The 21872-nt window shown below is 34.8% G+C and overlaps 2 protein-coding genes across 4 annotated transcripts in view; one reads left to right on the top strand and one right to left on the bottom strand.

Annotated features, from left to right (window-relative positions):
- Positions 1–10088, bottom strand: part of LOC132551133 (anaphase-promoting complex subunit 1-like) — a 34100-nt gene extending 24012 nt beyond the window's left edge. For 2 of the 3 annotated variants that reach the window (XM_060215247.1, XM_060215262.1), the window contains exons 1-13: positions 10015–10088; positions 8782–8985; positions 7915–8076; positions 7222–7291; positions 6735–6832; positions 6329–6408; positions 6139–6218; positions 5745–5890; positions 2811–3049; positions 1736–1951; positions 1064–1162; positions 766–856; positions 239–304 (exon numbers count right to left, since the gene is read on the bottom strand). In XM_060215247.1, coding sequence (XP_060071230.1) covers positions 239–304; positions 766–856; positions 1064–1162; positions 1736–1951; positions 2811–3049; positions 5745–5890; positions 6139–6218; positions 6329–6408; positions 6735–6832; positions 7222–7291; positions 7915–8076; positions 8782–8946 — 1512 coding nt within the window. In that variant the 5' untranslated portion in view covers positions 8947–8985; positions 10015–10088. The remainder of the gene's footprint in view (positions 1–238; positions 305–765; positions 857–1063; positions 1163–1735; positions 1952–2810; positions 3050–5744; positions 5891–6138; positions 6219–6328; positions 6409–6734; positions 6833–7221; positions 7292–7914; positions 8077–8781; positions 8986–10014) is intronic. The other variant, XM_060215255.1, reaches the window with a different exon arrangement.
- Positions 10089–11061: 973 nt separating this feature from the next.
- On the top strand, positions 11062–20982 carry LOC132551158 (ADP-dependent glucokinase-like). Its single transcript, XM_060215270.1, has 5 exons — positions 11062–11423; positions 12988–13178; positions 14657–14753; positions 15363–15499; positions 16344–20982. The coding sequence occupies exons 1-5, from the start codon at positions 11068–11070 to the stop codon at positions 17012–17014; spliced, it is 1452 nt and encodes a 483-aa protein (XP_060071253.1). The 5' UTR covers positions 11062–11067; the 3' UTR covers positions 17015–20982.
- The last annotated feature ends 890 nt before the right edge of the window (positions 20983–21872 follow it).

Genomic DNA, 21872 nt, shown 5'->3' with positions numbered 1-21872 from the left:
ATTGCCGATGACATTTGATCTGTAATGTGAAAACTTGTTTAAAATTTACAACAAAAGTAACATTTTCAATCTAATGTTCTTACATCATTCTGTGATTCAAATCACATTCAATTCTGAAAATAGATTATTTTTATATCATTCATCAGTCACGTATGTCAAACCTTGAGGTGAGATGAGATAAAGGAACTTTGCTTATCACAGGTAACATACAGTACTACTAAGATTACAATTGACTGACCTTTGTAGTTCCACTGTACACCCACAAACCACCAGTAGGGTCCAGTAGTACAAGTAGATCAAGGCTCTGTAACAAAAACATTTTACATAGCTTTATCTCAACACAAACATACCTACATATCAACAGGTCCCCAGCTTTGACATAGTTTGGACATGACCAAGTGGAACAATTCCTCACATTTATATAGTTTTTGTCAAGTATAAAAGGTAATTCTTAAAGAGTCTTCTGTGTAGTGTGTAGATGAAGGAAGATATATAGACTACAATCAGCACTTAACTAGATATCACTGGCAAAAAAAATTTTAAAAGGTGAAAATACAATAGACGTAGTAAAGTTCTCATCTTCATGGTTATTTTACTGTAATACTATATTGATGTAAGTTTTATTGTAACCCATTTCAGTATAACCTGCAACTGACTACTTTTTACCACCATAGGGATGGTATTTTTGACAGGTATGACTACAACTTTTCCAAACCTCAGACAACTTTATATCTGTATACACTTTACCTTGTAACTAACTCTTACCTCAATTGGGACGGCATCTTTGGCTGGTATAACTGCCACTGTTCCAAAAATCAGCTGACTTAGGTCATTACTCTCTTCAAATTTCACACATCTGGAAATTTTTAACAATTATTTAGTTGATTCAACTTTGCATTCACCATGAAGATATGGTTTCCATGAGAATAGTCTATTGGAAATTGTTCATGCACAGAAAAATGTCCAGACTAATTATTAAGTGCAAATCAACACAAGGTCTAAAAATTCAGTATGGTATTCCACAAGAACATCCAATTGGGATAATACTTTAACAAATACCTACCGTAGCTGTTGTCTATAAGATATCACATAACACAGGTATTGCTGTCCACACAGATCACGAGTCAGGAATGCTTTGGACGACTTCCCCAATGATCCATCTCTATAATATTAATAAAACATTGCTTTTTTCAATGTCTATGCCACACACATCCATCATAATTAAATTTGTCTGAATAGATATAGTGAAATAAATAGCATCAATCTGTTATTAAAAGGTAGACAATCTATATCAACCTGATTTTAGATGTAGGTTCTGACTACTTAAAACATGTGTACCTAAGGTGTCTACAGGTGCTTAATGCACACCTGACAGTTACATGATGGCAGCTGGGGGCTCTGTCTACATGTGCATCAAAGCACACTTAAATATTTTACTAAATTTATACCTGACACCACATATGAACTGTCTACAGTGTTCAAATCATATCTGAATATTTACCTGATGGTAGATGTAGGCTCTGTTCACATGTGTTCAAAGCATACTTAAACATTTACCTGAATTTTCACCTAAAGTGGGCTCTGTCTAGAGGTTTTCTTAGCATAGCAAAACATTTATCTGATAGCAGGTGCTGTCTCTGTCCACAGGTGCTCAAAGTCCACCTAACCATTTACCTGAATTTTCACCTAACCTGGGCTCTGTCTACAGGTTTTCTAAGCATAACTTAATATTTACCTGATAGCGGGTGCTGGCTCTGTCCACAGGTGCTCAAAGCACACCTCAGGCTTGAGGGGCTCTACCCAATCTGTGTAACTCTCATTGATGAGCGAAACATTGTGAGAACCCACTGGTGGGGTCCGAAAGTAGTTTCCAGGGCTACGGGCCACACTGGGTGAGGGTGACAACAAGCGATGCATAGAATTGAGCCCCATTGCTGGGGACTGGGATCGGCTACAACAAGAAATCAACTCTTAGGTTAAGGAAATATGTAATATGTTGGTATGAAGTGATGTCAGAGGTATCTATATAAAACTGATTATATTTGAAAATCAAAACAAATATAAAAAAAATCAAAATCCTATATATTCAATGGGTCAATGTTTTGGAACTAGAAATATATGACATAGATTCCTTAATCCAGAACTTTAGAATATAGACTGGGCCAAAAATCAAAAGTAAAAAATCTATATGCAACACCCTCTACTCAATCAGATGTATATGCTAATTAATTTACAGGACTCAGCTGTACTTCCTGGTCCATAATCGATTTAAATTTGATAACTATATAACAGTGAGAAGGGGCTCAAATAGATAAACTTAACACTCCCTTGTCACTTTTTTAGGTCACAATCTATGAGAGGTTCATCATATATCTTATATTTCAAAAGTAGTAAAGGATGATCTCTGACCCTTAAACATTTACAGATGATCACTCAGAAGACACTGATTGTGTTATACTAGGGTGTGAATATGAACAAAGAGTTCATATTTCAAGTTAGAACTTTGACCTCAAATCATGATCATTGAGCAACAAAAGTTAATCAAGAATAGAACTTAATGGTGTAATGTTATGTAAGTGAACCCAATGTGTTGAGAGCTTCGTGAGTTATCTTGTAAACTAGGTTTTTTGTTCAAAGTGAACAAGATAAGATTTTTGACCATTAACTTTGACAGCCAAATTATCACCAGAAATTGATGGTAAATGTTTTGATTGCAATACTACAAAAGCATGGGCAAAGATAGTATTGCATGCCCATAAAAATACTTCTGACATTAGACTGGATAAGAACATACTAAGAAGCAGGTATACCTAACAGCAGCCATACTGCCAACAGCTGGGCTGAGGCTCTGTGAACGTCCAGGAATGATACCGGGGGAGCTGACTCGTCCAGAGAAGCTCCTCATGGGTGAGATACTCGGAGATTGGGCTGACAGACTTCCAATGAATCGTGAGTGGCTTGAGCTAGACTGATTCATCCCCATGGGTGTAGCCATGGCAGCAGGGTGGTAGAAGCTGTTCTCCATTAGGCCACACACAGTATTACACTCCTACAGTAGTCAAAGGACATTGTATTTCAAGTACCATTATTAAAATATTAACCCTTATCCTGCTGTATGTTCATTTATCAATACACAGCACAGTGCCCTGCTGCTGTGTATTTAATGTGTAAATGTATGTATACAGCCCGCTGCCACAGTGGTATGGGAGTTTAATCAAATATGGGTACATCATCCCAAACAAACTTTACAATTCATATTTACCGACAGTAACAACTGAAATTAGGTATCATTTCATTCAGGAAGATTTCTTCTTTACTGTGTGTACTTAAATGACAGAGCAACTACAGGTGATATAATGAAGGTACAAGTAGGTATGAAATGATATTAAAATAAACATTATGAAATCTATCAGAAAGTGAATATTTTGTAAACAAGGGGTGGTTTGATGACCTCATTTATTAAGCAGCTGAACTCTATATGTCAATTCCATGGCAATAACAATGAAGATAACATGCATAATTACTTCGAAGTTTGTGACATCAAGTTTGACGCAACTTGTTTAGGTTTTCACTCTGCTATAACTTTGTTTACATAATGATAACAGCCTTTGCCTTATCTTTCTAACTACTGTGTTACACAAAAAAAACTTCAAATAACAAATTCACGAAATCTGTAGTGGAACCCTGTCTGGGAACATTGCAAGTAATCTCCGAAAGACATAGTAAATGGGGCCATTACAGACAACATTTCAAGAAGTATGTCACCAAACCATCACATTATTAGACAATCCTACCTTCAGAAACCCTCTTACAACTTCTGTATGATCTAATAAATACTTTAAGCCCCATCTCTCAAACAAGTTTTCACTTTCAACAGAACTATTAAATCACTTATTTATTTCCAGATTTGCATCACTTTCACTCTCATTGGCAACAGCATCCACCTACCTTGCTGGCGTTTCTGATGAGAACATGTGAAGTTCTAAAGTTCTCAAGGCAGGTCAAACTCATTATTATTCAAACAAGAGATCACAGAATGATCTTTATTTGCTCTTTGAAAGTTTGGTTTTTTCCCTTCTTTTCTCTTCTCTGTTATCACTCTTAATGGTAAGAAATTTGAACATTCCATTGCAGAAATAGCGATAATAATCTTTACCTGTTAAATCCAAGATGGCCCCATGTCAGTCATTTTGTTTCTCTGATCAGACCCAAACTCAAATGGGCACAACTAGAGATAAAGGAAAACCTCAACATGAAATTTGAGAGAGTTCCATTCAGTACTTCTTAGGAAATAGGCATAACAAACTTTACTTAGCGAAATCCAAGATGGCCTCATGTCAGCCATTTTGTTTTTTCAGATCAGTCCCAAAATCAAACAGGCACAACTAGGGACCAAGAGGAACCTATACACGAAATTTTAGAAAGATCTATGCAGTATTCTTATCAAGAAATAGTGAAAACAAAAACTGTTTACAGACAGACGAACGGATGAATGGACCACAGATTTGAGTATCCCATCACCTGATGATGGTGGGCTAAAAAGTAACTAGGTCGTAGTATCAGAATAATTCTGAAATTTTTAAGCTGATTCATTCTCAATTTAAGAGAAGGGATAGCCAAGTTACAATTTCAGTCTAACTGTGGGTAACTGTGCAAATCATATATGTATGCTGATGGCAGTGGCGGTGGTAACTAGTTGATATATATATATGCAATTGGCAATGTGAAGGTGTATAAGAGAGATCACATTTATTTATATATGTTGTTGGCGGGATAAGGGTTAACAGATGATTTCCATAAATTCAAGCTGCCTCCCTTGTTTTGTATTTATTTACCTGTTTCTCTTCACTTACAGACCCATAACATCAATGAACTTCAGGGTAAGATCACTTTTTTTTCTGGGTTGAGGAAGGTCACTGTACCTCAGGTTGTGGTAAGACCACTGTACCTTTGGGTAAGATCACTGTGTCTCAGGGTAGGATAAGATCACTCATTGTACCTTGGAGTAAGATCATTGTACCTTGGAGCAAGATCACTGTACCTTGGGGTAAGATCACTGTACCTTGGGGTAAGATCACTTGTACCTTGGTGTAAGATCACTGTACCTTGGAGTAAGATCATTGTACCTTGGGGTAAGATCACTGTACCTTGGTGTAAGATCATTGTACCTTGGAGTAAGATCAGTGTACCTTGGAGTAAGATCACTGTACCTTGTAGTAAGATCAATGTACCTTGGGGTAAGATCATTGCACCTTGGGGTAAGATCATTGTACCTTGGAGTAAGATCACTGTACCTTGGAGTAAGATCACTGTACCTTGGTGTAAGATCACTGTACCTCAGGTTGTGGTAAGATCATTTTACCTTGGAGTAAGATCCTTGTACCTTGGAGTAAGATCACTGTACCTTGGTGTAAGATCATTGTACCTTGGAGAAAGATTACTGTACCTTGGAGTAAGATCATTGTACCTTGGGGTAAGATCCTTGTACCCTGGAGTAAGATCACTGTAGATCACTGTACCTTGGTGTAAGATCATTGTACCTTGGAGAAAGATCACTGTACCTTGGAGTAAGATCATTGTACCTTGGGGTAAGATCCTTGTACCCTGGAGTAAGATCACTGTACGCCAGGATTATGTAGAAATTTTTACTGATGAAACCAACTTTGGGCTAATCTTCTGTAATAGCCATGTTATTATGATTGTGCCTAGGTGTATGTAAACAGTATATGTCATTAAATACTTACATCTAGCCTGGCCTTGCGCACACGCCAAGCTGAGTGCACACCAACCATTGTGTCATAGGTAAATACGAGTGAGGGTTCCACACTAGTAAAGATGATATGCTGAGTATTGTCTGTCAGGTAAGAGATCTTTGGACAACTACCTGGACCTAAAACAAATAGTGAGAGCTTTACCTATAATACGAATGAGATCAAATATGCAAAACATATTCACCTGATATTTAAGTAGGACATATCCGTTTTTCACAATACATCAATAAAAATTAATGCATTTCTTGAATAAATTTAATCCCAGAATTAATTTTTAGATTCTGTGAATTTTTTTCAATTGTTACTAAAATATCATCTTAACCATGATGACATGTCTAGATTATGTGTTACAATAGACAGAACTTACTTGATGTTTTAGTTATGACTGGAGCTACCTCGTCTAATGGGTGTAACATACTGAACACTGTCGTCTGACTAGGCGAATTTCTGTAAATACGGTAATGACTTTTAAAACACTAGAATAACAATGGAAGAAAAGACTCAGCAAAATAATAATCACCATTGAGAGGTAAAGATTCGCTGGAAAAGCTATTTACCTTTTCCCTGTAGCTATTTCAGTAGGCGATACAGTCCTTTCAAACAGAAGTCCATTTTCTATCATCCAAGTACTTGCCACCTTAACAAAATATCAACACGCAGGTGTACATATCATTTTCCAACAGAACAATGATTTTGTTACATTACATGGCATATTATGTTTTATTACACCATTTACAATTGAACAAACTTTTCCAGAACTTCATATTTTTCTAAAATTCCTAGAATGTTTCCAAAATTTCTAATTCCAAATTCCAAGCAATGTTATAGTGTTTGTTTTATTAATTCAAAAATCACTTCATACATCAAGAAATTTTTAAATGCTAAATAGTAAGTACATATATGTTGAAAGAAAATAACATCTTCCTGAGAATCAAAATGTGTTTCTTATGAGGAGACACAAACCTGAAAAGGAAGCGCAATATTGTACTCTCCACCTTTCTCTATGAAAAAACTGATTGACCCAGATTCCACCACACAAACACCACTCTGCAATTCACCTGCTTTGAAGAAAGCACAGAATCAATCAATTTGAAGATTTGTGAAACTTGACATCATACAGAGATATTCCGCCCAAAGGATATTCAGGTGTCAGGGATACATGGTTTCCGAAGTTATGTATATCAAATTTTCAAATATCTCAACTAGGTGGCGAAATTGTTTTATGCATGAGTGTGCACAATACACAGATATTTACAGATTTACAACAATTAAGCATCATCAAATACAAAAATTACCAATTATTGAAAAAAGGTTCCATTTCAATATATCAAACTTCTCTTATGTATTACATTAACAAGTAAATATGAATATCTCTTGTGATGTTTGCTAAAAATCCCCATGGAAAAAGATCATAAATCAAAAACCAATGAAATGATATGAAGATTCTCACCTTGTGGACTAAAACCGGCAATATCTTCTGGAATCCCTGAGGCAGGCAGGATGAAGTTGCTCCACAGGGCCTTATAAAAAGAGTTACTGTTATTCATATGAAATGTCAATATTGAAGGACCTGCTCTGAAATATATCCAACTTTGTAATTGAATTGAATTCTCTACATGTGTGACCTTATAAATAATGGTGATGGGGAAGGGGGGGAGGGGGGACTTGTGTTTTTAAAACATTGTCATTATATAAAAACATTATATATACATTTTGTTGTAGCAGCTCTTGATGAGATGATTCTTTGACTGGATCCATTTTCTATACAAATGCTTATATTTTGATTAAATGATGAAATTTATAACAACAACATTGTACAATAGATATTTATCAAAATATATCATAATTGATACTGTAATGTGGCAATGATACATTAGATAAATGACAAAATACCAATATCCTGTGCTTTTTTACTTGAAATTTTATCTTGAGTTGAAATTCACAACATTCAACACCAGATTCAATAACAATTCCATCAGACATCCCATGTTCTGCCCTATCTATGTATGAAAATGAAATGTGTCGCTACAGTAAAGAAGTTTCATAATATTTCCCACTGTGAAATGAATGTATATACTATCTGTACTATTTTTCATTTCCAGTCAAAAGATCAAAATTTATCATTAAATGAACCAGGTTTTACCTGAACCACTGGAGTGTCCACAGTGAAAGTTTTAACGATGGAACGTGTACCATTTTGTCCACCCTTGCTCCAGACGACAGTGTTGCCACTGAAATACAACTCTTCATCACACAAGTCCTGGTTTACCTCATGTGGAATCTGATGGAATAGCCACTGTTCCTTCTGTGAAAAATATACACACCACAATTTAGAAAAATGACAATTTCACCTGAAAATATTTCTCATATGTATTGTATGATCCAATACAGGTATTTTCCTGTGTTCTTCTATTATATTGCACTATTCTGTGATGTAATTACTTTGCTATAAAAGAAAGTAAAGATTTGTCACGATGTTAATGATAATGATATACATTGTACTTCATGCAATTTAATTTTTGTTTTCCAAAGTTAATATGATAGGTTTAAATTTTATCATGGAGATTCCAAATGTATATATTGTTTGGTATACAAGTAAACCAAAGTTGTTTTTTCCTATAACTCTATGCTATTGAGGAGGAAAACTGCATGAAGAAAAGAGCCTAAACAAAATCAACTTTTAACATACTATAATATGGTTATGGGAGAATGCAGGGCTCTTGATCTGCCAGATTTGGGGCCGAATACCCAATGCAAAATAGTATCTTTTTTTCCCAATTTAGACCCCAAGATCTCCCAATTCTAAGGAAAACGCTGCTATTTTCCCAATTCTAAGGGCCCCGGGCCACAGTCCCAAAATGGGGTGTGAGAGCCCTGGAATGTCAATGCAAGTTGATCCAAACCTCTTTTTCAATGTTTCAAAAGAAAAAAAATGACCTTTCGGAATATTATTAGTATAGAGTTTTGATTCCAAATAAACTGTGAACAACCATATCGTCAGCCATTTTACCTTGTTATGTTCCTGTATGGAGATGTCCCGGAATGACTTGAGGAGTGGCACACCATGCTCGGCACTGACAGTATTTTGGACCTGCAGTTGGAATGTCCCAGGATGCCGCCGACTGTACTCCCTTCCAAAGGGAACAAAATCCTGGGTGAAACAGGCCGCAATCATATCATCTGCATCCAGGGTGACGGCTTGGCTGGACTCTACCTGTAATTAGGATAAGAAAATAACTAAGATATTAATACAATCATCATTGCGACTAAACTAAAGCTACAAAGTCAGCAAGGGTTGGGGGCCTGGTTGAACCATAAACCTCATCTGTTAATTCATGACCTATCACAAGCATTTGTCCACATTAGAGGAAACTGAACTACAGAAAATATATACATGTCATACAATGATACAGTGAAAGCTTAAACATTTTTGGTGGTTACTATTCAACACGATGGTAAATGAGCGAGGCAGTACAAATTAATCCATGGGTTCATCTACCAAAGCTTGAACCAAAGCTCATTTGCAATAACAGAAATGTATACTTCCAAGTGACAGATCACACCACTGCTCTACATCATATAAACACAAAGACAGATACTAGATCAGTCAATAGATCGCTTGTAAATCTCGACATTAACAAGTTCTTATGTTATCAGGTTTTCACTTGACAGCTTTATTAGTTTGGGAACATTCTCAGAAAGTGGTGACTGTCTCAATTTTGCTAGACAACAAAACACTGGCATCAAAGATTGGATTGGTGATCATTACATCATTTCTGAGCAGACAATTTCATGTAGCAAAAGTACACAAATTTGCCTTTTAAAACATATATTTATAAAATTTTATGTTAAATGGATTTATTTTTTCCCTGCAAGCGTTAAATGTTAGTAATCAGGCCATCACATGGCGATGTCACGAATGTCAATCCCCAACCCCCAGGTAAGGAACGGAAATTTTGATACAATATTGCTACACACCATAGGTAATTTCATCAAGATAGCAACTGCTAGGGTGGCAGAATCTTAGCATTTTTTTCGTGAAGCTAATGCTTCTTAACAGTGCTTCCCTTCGGCTTCGGTGTGGAAAGTTTCGTAAGATGAACTAAATTTTTCAGAAAGAGATTGGGAAACAGATCAAGGGGTAAGGAAAGTAAACATTGTCGTATCAAAATTATCATATATAGAGAACGGGTCGTGCAATAGCATCAAGTCGGGCTGAAACTAGTACTTATTCGTGTCTTACCAATAAAGCGAAATGGTCTTTAGTTCATCTTTATTCTTGTCTGTATTTTAATGTTATTTCGGCCATATTTCCCGCGGTCATGCATTTTTTACTTCCGGTTTAGATTTTTCATGTACAGTTTTTAGGAAAATACTAATTAGTTTATGGTGGAATTGAGGTTTTGAAATTCGAAAAAAAAATCAAAATACATATAATAATTACTATTTCTTAATGTGTAATTACAATAAACAAAATTGCAAGTTTTCGTCACACATAAGGCGCGTTCGGATTTTCGTACCATACACAAAAAAAGTATTTGTTACTTTGAACATAACATAAAATGCTCTAAACCCATGTTTTTGAAGGGACGTGAGTGGACAAACAATAAAACAAAAACAAAAAAAACATTTCTTGTCTTCCTGCAACAATCATATGCCCAATCAAGGCGTTACTGATCGATATCTGTATTCCATATGAGTAAGAGTACCGTTTACTAATATAAAATTTGACTACAGTACTAGCCTTGCCTAATGGGGGAATTTCCCTTCGTCGAGCAGTAAAGTGTTCAGTTTTATTCGAACTCCAGCGATGGCATTCCAATGGCAGAAACTATAGGAGATGCTTCCATGGATATATCAAATCTGAGTGTTGTTGCTCGGGGAAGACTTGTGAAGAAAGGACAAGTGTAGAAGTTTAGAGTACAGTCCGACTCATTTTCAGACCATTCGTAGTGATGTTAACATTGACATAAATTTATCATTTTAGAGTCAGAATTTTTCGATATATCAAATACACACGTTCGCCTCGGTGACACAGTGGCTGTCGTAATATTTAGTTAATACATCCATGTCATATCTCTGAGTGGCATGGCAAAGTATATATATTTTTCATTTCAATAGCTTAGAAAACTACGATAAGAGACATAAGTAATACAGCTTTCGATAATATTTGCGGTCAACTGTGGAGCGGTCATGTTTCCTTTAAAATAATTCATGCCAAACGCGCCTGACAACAATTTCCGGGTCAATAAAGAGGTTGAGATACAACAAGTCGTCTTAGAGGACATTATACAAAATGATTTCTCTGAGGACAGGATCATTGATATCGGTATTCGTAGTGATTTTAGCCTACTTGTACGTTCAAAAGTATGGAAAAGAATCCAAACCACCGCAACCGATTGACGGGGAACAGAATCGATTGTATCAAGTTTTGTCAGGCCTTCTGCGAGCCGAGAAAAAAGTGGCTCTGATTGGAAGTCGAGTAGCGCTTGGATTCGGAGGCTGTCAAGACATCCTTGTAGAGGCAATGCCTCTGTTTAAAAAATTAGATATCCAGCCTCCATCTAGTCCTTTGCATCATGACTCTGTGGAGACGGAAGAAGAATTATCACAATTGTTAGCCTACTTTTTCAAGCACGGTGCAGCAGCCGAGTAAGTACCCGAAAATAGTTCCTTTTAACTACATGTACGTGTCGTAGTTTCCGTATCTTACAGCGAGACGATACGTCCTGCTATGTAGGATATCAGTAATGAGTTAGTATTTTAGTGTCCAAATTGCTCATATTCACGACATTGAGCTCACTCCTTCCATACGAAACTTGCAACAATAAACGTATAAGTCTGCTGATCACAAGTGTATCATAAGTGAATCGAGGAGTACTATAACTAGCATTAACCAGCTAGCTATGTATTCACAGCAATATCTGTAAGCAATTTCATTTCATTTCTAATAATCATTGTGTTAATTGCAGTTTATTTACAATTCTTCCGAAAATTTTGTGACAATTTCAGATCAAATTTATCCACAAAAAAGTAAGTCTTAACAGTGAGTCCAATGGGTTCTGACCATCCATCCGTTATTATCATTATTACTTTGTTTGTTTATTTTTATTTTGTTGCATCTTTTTAATGCACGTTTCACAGATAGAAGTGCTTCAAATAACTGGTAAAATACACTTTCAGTGAATACAAGATACACATTTAGTTGACACACCATACAATAAACTTCACTGGACGTGAAATACAATTTCAGTGGAAATCAGATACCTTTTCAGTGGATATAGATACGCTTTCAGTAGACATTACTCTTTAGTGGACACAAGATGCTAGTGGTGGAACATTGGTTGCAGACATAATCAATTGATCTGTTAAAATCAATGTGGTTTTGTTGATAAATATCAGTTTAGTAATTTTAAATTTCAGTATCCTTGTCTTACTGTTACTCTTTTTTGTTTGTGTTGTATTATTCATTTTTAGTGTCAAAGCAATCAAATATTTTAATCTACATATTTCCAGTCAATGGCAGCCACAATGGAAAATCTTTATAGAATTGCGGTTGGAAATACTTGGTTTACAACATTGAATTACTTTGACAGTATTTCATCTTCCCATCAATGTATGATTTATAACTATGTTTTTGTTGTAAACTATATGAAGTATTGCCCAAATGCTGAATCTTGCAAGGTTGCTACAATTTGGCGTTTTATTTATCTGTCAGTTACTAACAAAACAAAAAGAAAATTGAAGAATAGATAGTCAGATCCCTTTGGACTAATAGCTCTTTAGCTGCCATATCTATCAAACTTGAATGGGAAGTGATCTCCCTTCATATACATTGACATCAAAACAGGATGTCATGTGAAAAATACTGATCTTTCTTAAATTTTTCTGATTAATTGATTATGATCAGCACAATTGATCATTGGAATCACCATTTTTTCACACACTGCTGATCGATGTTATCCGATCATAGATACCCATTACATGATATACTTAGTGGACACAAAGTACACTTTCAGTCATACATGGTACACTTTCAGTAGGTATAAGATCCACTTTCTTTAGTGTATATGGGATATATACTTTCAGTAGTTATGACACACTTTCAGTGGCCATAAAATACACTTCACTTAAAACTCCTAAGTTTATGTTGATGTGTATATAGCATTCCATTGGATGTCTTTTGATGATTTCATTCAATTTTTTTTTTTCATAGGCGATATGTCAGCAATGATACCCTTTTCAAAGAACTGACTGACACATCAAAGACTTTACCAGGGAACCGTCTCTTCCTGGGTGGAAATGCTCCAGTAATGGCACGCCGATTAGCTAACATGGGAGCAGATGTCTTGTTGGGTGCTAGATTTGCTAAAGATCTCATCAACACCATGCCAGATAATGTCAAGAGTAGGTATAAATATGATCCACATGCATTATTTGTATCATGAAAATCACCTCTTATTTACAACAGCTCTGGTGATTTTCAGTTTTCAGGGGAGTCCAGGACACAATTTTTAAACACCATTTTCAATATTGTGACAAGTCCCATTTCTAAGCACCATATTGGGTTCTCCATATTCAGATAATTCACACAGGAAAAACTAAAGTCTGGAACTCCAATAACTGAGTCACAAATGTCACTGCAGTGCAGCTTTATGCAATAAGGTTGATAATTTCATCGTTCTATGCTAATGCAGAAGTTTGTGTTTGGTACTTGTTTATAATCTCAGGGTTTGCTAAATTTTCAACTTTATGTTTTAGAGCAATTTATTTACATTGTGGACTTTTACAGTCAGACTTCTGTATACAATCAGAATTCAAATAAATTAAACAGGATGTACTAAACATATTCAAATACAGATATTTTGTTAAGTTTTAGTGTCTTGATATTAGTCATAATAATTTTTCAATGTTGGTTTGGTAAAACCAACACAGATTGAAGCTAGAAAGTGACAAAATAGAGAATGCAACACAAAGGATACAAGGCCTAAATTCCTAGATTAATCATTACTGCATGAAATGTATCTTGAACTAGAAATTACCCTACATCATGTGTGTCTTGAACCAGAGATACCCCATATCAAATGTGTCTTGAACCAGAGATTCCCTGTATCATGTTTGTCTTGAACTAGAAATTACCCTACATCATGTGTGTCTTGAAGCAGAGATACCCTATATCAATTGTGTCTTGAACCAGAGATTCCCTGTATCATGTTTGTCTTGAACTAGAAATTACCCTACATCATGTGTGTCTTGAAGCAGAGATACCCCATATCAAATGTGTCTTGAACCAGAGATTCCCTGTATCATGTTTGTCTTGAACTAGAAATTACCCTACATCATGTGTGTCTTGAAGCAGAGATACCCCATATCAATTGTGTCTTGAACCAGAGATTCCCTGTATCATGTTTGTCTTGAACTAGAAATTACCCTACATCATGTGTGTCTTGAAGCAGAGATACCCTATATCAATTGTGTCTTGAACCAGAGATTCCCTGTATCATGTTTGTCTTGAACTAGAAATTACCCTACATCATGTGTGTCTTGAAGCAGAGATACCCTATATCAATTGTGTCTTGAACCAGAGATTCCCTGTATCATGTTTGTCTTGAACTAGAAATTACCCTACATCATGTGTGTCTTGAAGCAGAGATACCCTATATCAATTGTGTCTTGAACCAGAGATTCCCTTTATTATTTGTGTCTTTAACCAGAGAGACCCTTTATCAAATGTGTCTTGAACCAGAGATTTCCTGTATCAATTGTGTCTTGAACCAGAGATATCCTGTATCATGTGTGTCTTGAACTTGAAATTACCCTACATCAAATGTGTCTTGAACCTGTGATATCCTATATAAACTTTTCTTACTAATTTGTTCCAACAGTTGTAGGTGATGTTTTGGAGGAGAATGACATCCATCTGTTATTAGAATACAAGACTGGTGAAGTCTGGGGAGAGTATCGTGCACCTCGGGCTAACAGGTAAACATTTGCCCTTCCTTTCATCAGGTCATTACTGAGTTATCATGTGTTATACTACAAAACATCTTATAAGTGATGTGATATTTTCTCCCAGCTGAATCCCTAGTGACATACATGATAACATGCCTCTGAAATGAATTTATGTAAAACACTATTACCGAGGGTACAGTTTGTTAGGTCAAATCCTAGGTATAAAGCACTTTATGAATAAGGTAATATGCTTTGAAACATCTGCTGCAAATACCCTAGAGATGCCACTTGTAATAACAGGTTTTCTGATAAAGCTGATATCAGTTCACCAGCAGAAAAGATTCAAAGGTCATTTTTGATTAATTGGTTACATGTTTTATATCTCTGTGACTCATTAGTCAGTTTGCTGGCCTTGAGTTCTTCTAAGTTATTTGAGGCTATTGGTGTTATGTGTAGCTCAGTCCAATATATTTACTGGTATATGATTGTATTCAATATCAAGGAATTAAAACTACATTTTCCATGCTCACCCTGACTAGTAAAAATATAACTGACATACGTTGACATTCTCAGAGCATTTTAAATGTGCATCTCTAACTGCTGTCTCTTAGAGTTTCATCGTCTCTCTTGTTTATTTAGGCTGATTGTACACAGTGATAACAGTAACCCTTACCTAGAGACTCTAGAAGCACTGGAGAAAGAACTGCCAAACTTTGACCCTTCCGTTCTGGTCATCGGTGGACTACAAATGATGGACAACTTTCCATTTAAAGAAGGTACTGTATAGTAAAAACTGTTTATGATAAATGAAAACCTGTAAAATACTAGCCGTTTACTGAGAACTGAGAACTTCCCTTTATTAAGCCAGAGATTGAATCCTAGCAGAGACATTTAAATACAAAATTACCTCTGTTACAATGACACCCATGTAGAGACTCTGGAATAATACTCTGCATTACTTTCACAATCATCACTGTAAGCCCTGGAAACTCCTGGATAAGTTCTTTCCTGGAGGGGGAGTATATACTTGAAGGGGAAGTTTGTAACTTTGTTAAACACAAGCCACAAATAGATACTGCATGGCTATAGAGAACGTCTCTTTAGCTTGATTGGTTGAACTTTAGACTTGTAAGCCAGAGGTTCAAATCCTAGGAGAGGCATTGAAAACAACATCATAACAAACACGTGAGAAAAAGTTACTACTTACCAGTCCATTCATACAGCTATGGAAATATTGAAGTGATACTTGGATAAATTGAAATGGCATTGGTTCAGTGTTTTCATGTTTGGTATATTAAAAAAAACTCTCCAGAAGTACTGGTATTCAAATTGTTAAAGTGTAACACTTGTTCAGAAATCAGAAAATACATTGGTCATGTCTGACAAAGACTATTATCTATTATCACAGGCAGAATTTAGTTCAAATACACAATGGTCCACAACTTCCTTTACAATGACAGCAATTTACAGAATTTATATGTATTTAGGTGTATTTTCAACGAAAAAAAAAAATAATACACACCAGGTAGTATGGTATAGTTATTTTTCCATTGAACTTAAATACATGTGTATGTACAAAATTAGGAATTATATCAATTAATGGAGGATATTACTTTTCAGGGGAAAGATTGGAACGTCTACATAAACTTAAAAACATGCTAATAAAAACACCAAAGAAAACAAGCATTCATTTTGAGATGGCATCATTTTCCGATGAAACTCTGATGCAGGAGATTTTGGACAATGTAATTCCTTATTCTGATTCCCTGGGGATGAATGAACAGGAACTTCCTAATCTAGTCAGTATGCTGACCAATGGCAACATATCACTGGTAGCAGATGCTTATCCTAGAGTAGCATCTACGCTAGATGAAATGCGATTGATCTATAAGAAATTAAAGAACACAGAAGAAATTGATGGTAAGCGTAAATTGACACGACTTCATGTACATACACTGGCATACCAAGCCATTCTAACAACCAAAGGCTCTGCATGGAGAAACACTATGGCTGCAGCTGCCAAAGCTTCACTGACAGCATATCGTCATGTCTGCGATTCAAAAGTCGTGGATTTGATGAAGGCTCGACTCATCATGGATGAATCATTTTCCACAAGTACAATGCCACCTGCACAACGTATAGCCTTACAAGAAGACCGCCCAGTGTCATGTTGGGAGGAAGATGACTACCAGATCTGTATTGCCCCTGTGCTGGTGTGTACAAAGGTTAAACAGACAGCAGGTGGAGGGGACAATATATCTTCTGCGGGGTTGATTGTACAAGTTGAGTAATTTTTAGAAATTGTTAATCCATAATTTACTGTGGAAAATGTGCAAATTTAGGGTTAGGGTTAGATTTTAAATAAGTCATCGAAATAGAATTTCAATATCCATATTTTATGATAAACATTAAAAACATTATTCACCATTTTTGAAGTAATTTGAAAACTATTTTTATTACCACCAACATTCCCAAAACATTCTTCAAATTCCTTGAATGTCATATTGCTTTCCCTTCCTGATACTTAAACAATCACTTTCATGACACCCTGTATGATTAATCTTGATTAATAATGATTGTATCGTGTACATTATGAAAATAAACACCAGGTAAATCAGGTACTGGTTCATGAATTTGAAATTTGAGGAAAATGAGACTCTGGTGTTACCATAACTTCAACAATAACAGAGAACTTGTTTGTCTTTCTTGAATCAATATTGATGCATTTCATATACAAGTTACTTTGCATACATAATTCTTACAGCCATTATAGAGGTTTAAAAGTTTCAAAAGAAAAGTATTTATGTACGGCTTTTAAAATTGTATTTTATTTTTTTATTGTAAATTTCTGATTTTACAGCACTTAAGAAATTTGAATTGAAAGAAAAATGTAAATAGTGTTTGACATATTACATAATGAAAACTTGTATGTACATCTACAATTTTGTGATATATATACTATTCATTTACACATATCAGTTTATAAAAACACTATTTATCACTGATTGTTTCATTAAGAATCAATTTTTTGTACCCGCAATAGCCTTTGATTGCATTTTGAAATCTTTGTCTTTGTCCATTCACATACACTTGTCAAAAATATTTCCTAATTAACTTAATCACAGCTTAAAATATCTCTAAAAATTGATTTTACTCGCTCCTTAAAAAATAAGGTATTGTTGATTTTACAGCAGGAATTTATATCTTTGCAAACATTTGCCAAGATTATGTGATATATTTACATGTTTTAACATAATAATAATTATTTTTGTGTTAATAGTGAGGTCTTGTACTTGTTCAAATTTGTAATAGTCCCAGTTTTTTTATAATGTTTTTTGTCCTTTTTTTTATATATATATATAATCCTTTACTACATGTGCACAATGTTACGTTTTATTTGTTCCACACTTGCTGTGTCCTTATGTAGCGGAAGAAAACTGAGATATATTTCCTACCAAAGAAATCCATTGACAGATCATAGTAGATCTTCTATATGTCTCTTAGACTTCAGAACATATCGGTAACAGTACTGAAGAAATAAGAAACCTTCGCAGATACATAAATTAATTATCTCCCCTAGATCACTAACAACTGCAATTATTTGAATTTGTGATACATGGGCTTCTGTAATTTGCATCACCCAGTATTTACTTTTTAATTTTTATTATCATGTTACATACCAATTTCTTATTTCAATAATTTTCATGTAATTGATTTTTATATAAAAATTAAATAAATTTAGATTGATAATTGATAGTCACCGAAATTGAATTGGTCATTTTAAGAAAAAGGTGTCTCTTAATGAATGGTAAAGGAATGTTTTGATTTTGTCTCTGCTATAATACATGTGTGTTCAGTTTTCTATAGTGATTATACATAATCTGTTTTGCTTTGTATTTACCACACATTTCTTTATATACATATACCATAGTCAAAGATTGAAATAAAAATGTGAATATATATTAGTCATATTTGCAATATGAAATGTATTTCATGTCCATGTACAAGTATATATATTCTTTATCATGGTGAACATTTCTTGTTCCTAGTATATAGGACACATTCTGTTACAAACCCTGTTTAGAAATTGTTTTTGTGAGTGCACTCTGTATAATGAGAGGTGCCAAATGCTGTCAAAAGACCAGCTTGATCTTCAAACTAAGACTGTTTTGAATTTAGTCTGAATTATTCTTATATTCATCAACTTAAGTTCCGATAAAAAGAAGTCAATATGATGTCAGATTTATTTGAACTATTTTGATTTACAATCTCTAAGTAAGATTTTATTCCACGTAAGTGTGTACATTTTCTGTTAGATTATGCATTTACCCCTATATTTTTGCTCATCTTTTAGCTTTCTTTAAACCTCTGAGAATATGGACGTATGGACAAGGCTATGAGTGGAAGAATCATTTTATCGGTTAATTGTGCCTTGACTTTATTTGAAAGAAAATGCCAATCCTGGAAGTTTGCTCATTGATTATTCAGTTCGTTTTTATCACGTCTGAATAGTGAACACCTTGTCATTGTTTTTGTTGATTGTTCAATTGATAAATATAAACAGTAGAATACAAGTGAGAGATTTAAATTATTATTATTATAATGGTATCTTCATCTATCATTAAGTTTTATAAACTGTTTGATATTTTATAAAAATTATGTAGATAAAATTTCTTTATCTCTTCAATAGAATAATGTACTATCTCAGACTGATTTCGAAGTGAATATTCTAGTGTTCCTTAATGAACTATAGGCACAGATTGTTCGTGCTGTCCTTGTTCATTACATCGAATTACATAATTTAGAAGTTTAATAATGATTTTCTCACTCCCAGTTTATCAAGACAATGTTTCGGCTCTTGATATTGTTGTTAAATGATTACGACTCTCTGTGAGGTGGTTATGCTATAATATAAGCCCACAGATATAGATGTGAAATAAAGAACATCATACAGATTTGGATGTATTTGGGAAGTAAGCTGAAAACAAGTAGGACTGTCACAGTTTCTCTCCTTAATATAGGGAATAAAAAGGGAGGTCAGAGCTGTAAGCAGTTATAAAAAATATACTTAGTGCAACTTGTCCACTCAGTATCTTCTAAGGTAGATTTATCTGTACCTTTCTAGTCCTTCCTGCCTCCCATTGGCTGTCAAGCTGATCATTATACCTATAGTACTGACAGAGTGAAACGAAGGCCAGTAACTTTGGGAGATCAAAATGTATTGTAGACAATTAGGTACTTTTTTTATTCTTCTCTGCCAGTCAAACATTTCTTACTAAATTGCCTCCCTCTCATTACTATAATTATTACTACTTATTGAATAGCAATGCTGCATCAAGCCTTTAGTCTTACCTTATAGAACATCATACAGAGTTCTGATGTGAAAAATTTGGTGTTATGGGATTTGGAAATTGTACAATTCCTTTTGTGTTATGTGTCATGTATCAACACCACTTGTACCTATATGTTGATAAGAAACGTACATAAAATGGCTTCTGAATTTTAATTTGTACTGAAAATTGTGGTATATTTTTCTGAAAATATCGAAATTAGGAACAACATTTGACTGAAACGAAAGTACATATGAATATTTTTTATGAGATGGTGCTTCATATGTACATACCTACCAAATCTTGGTTATCCCTACACACACAATATGTGTTTATATATATATATATATATATAATAATTGTATTATATACCATAATGACCAGCTTGATTTAATGATCTCATTTAACACAGACTGATAGAATTTTTCATACCCTTGGGGCGAAATGGGATGATCTCAACCGTAGGGGAAAAGGTTTTAAAATTGGCCTTATTTGCCAAGTGATTGGCATCTAATAATCTTTTCCCAAGGATTGAGATTACCCGGTCTTATCCTCAAGGAGGAGAATGATTATTTTTCTCTTAACCTTCTGGGTTTGTTTACAGCAAGTGATATGTGAATTCTTAGCATTGTTGAATTGATTTTATTGAAATGCTGATGTGACATCATTGAAGTGTAGCTGTGAAGTCAAACCATAGTCCTTACGGGTGAATCCATCGTCTTCTAATGGGAATGATAAGAAATTTCACCCCATTGAAAGTGTGGATGGACCTGTCCAGGGTAAGAATAGTAATATTTTCCTATCATAACATGGGTAAGGTAAAATCTGTGATTAATAGCAGAGACTTCTAGATATTCAAGTCCATGTTGACATAATTGTTCTGTTTACACATGTCTCCATTAGTTAATAAAATTGTTACCCGTGTTGTTTTTGTTTGTTTTTGTGGTCTCTCAAATAAGGTGGCTAATCCAGGCTTCTCTGATAATGCCATCCTATTTTTCCGCTTTAGGTTTATGTAACAAAACACAGTGTACAGAGCCAAGGTTGTGTGACAGTAGATTAGAGAACAATATTATTGGTGTTTAAAAAAACCTGTGTTTTTTGTCAAAAAAAGACAGTCAGGTATAAATAATTGTTGCCAAAGAGATTTTGACCGCCACCATTGTATGGCCTTCACTGGTTCAACTTTGATCTTTCTCCCACTTATCTTTTCTTTTTTTTTTTTACTGACCATTTTGTTCATTGCTGTCAGTTGTGCCAAAATTGAGAATGCGCATAAGGAATCAAGGGGAAAGGAATTCTTTCACGAACAATGGAATTTTGCCCACAACCCGATTTAATCCAAACCATATGGCATTTATAGCACCCCAATACACTCCCCTGAAATAGCACTTAAAAAAATTCAAATAATTTGTCCATACCTGCAAGAAATTGCAATTACGTTGTACAAATTGCACTATCAAAATCCAAGTTGGTTCTATATCAGAAGTTTTATATCTTCAATCAATCTTAGAATTTGACATGCATGACAAGGGTTAAGGAAAATCTATACATATATTTGAAATTTCAATAAAGATCCATCACAGACTATTCAAGAAAAATCACCAATTGTGCAAATCCAAGGTAGCAAATGACTTAATGATCAATAATGAAATTACAGCCAATTGCCAACACTTTGTATAACCCAGGGTTTTCCATAATTTTGCTAGTAGTGGGCTGTGTAGTGTAAGTAGGAGGCTGGCCTGCCATGTAAGTGTAGTCGTGTATGGAACATTATTATGGAACTGGATTGGTGTAGGCAGCCAAATGATCAAAGTAG

This window comes from Ylistrum balloti, unplaced genomic scaffold (assembly GCF_031769215.1).
Source record: "Ylistrum balloti isolate Yb309-2 unplaced genomic scaffold, AGI_CSIRO_Ybal_v1 Utg369626, whole genome shotgun sequence".
NCBI lineage: Eukaryota > Metazoa > Mollusca > Bivalvia > Pectinida > Pectinidae > Ylistrum > Ylistrum balloti.
Note: the sequence above shows the minus strand (reverse complement) of the source record. Positions and strands in the feature narration are given on the sequence as shown.

What these genes read in the sequence shown, in the direction of transcription:
- LOC132551158 (XM_060215270.1), top strand. Translation starts at nt 11,068, where the DNA reads ATGATTTCTCTGAGGACAGGATCATTGATATCGGTATTCGTAGTGATT. An exon ending in CATGCCAGATAATGTCAAGA is followed by an intron (nt 13,179 to 14,656) that starts GTAGGTATAAAT and finishes TTGTTCCAACAG; the next exon opens with TTGTAGGTGATGTTTTGGAG. An exon ending in CAACTTTCCATTTAAAGAAG is followed by an intron (nt 15,500 to 16,343) that starts GTACTGTATAGT and finishes ATTACTTTTCAG; the next exon opens with GGGAAAGATTGGAACGTCTA.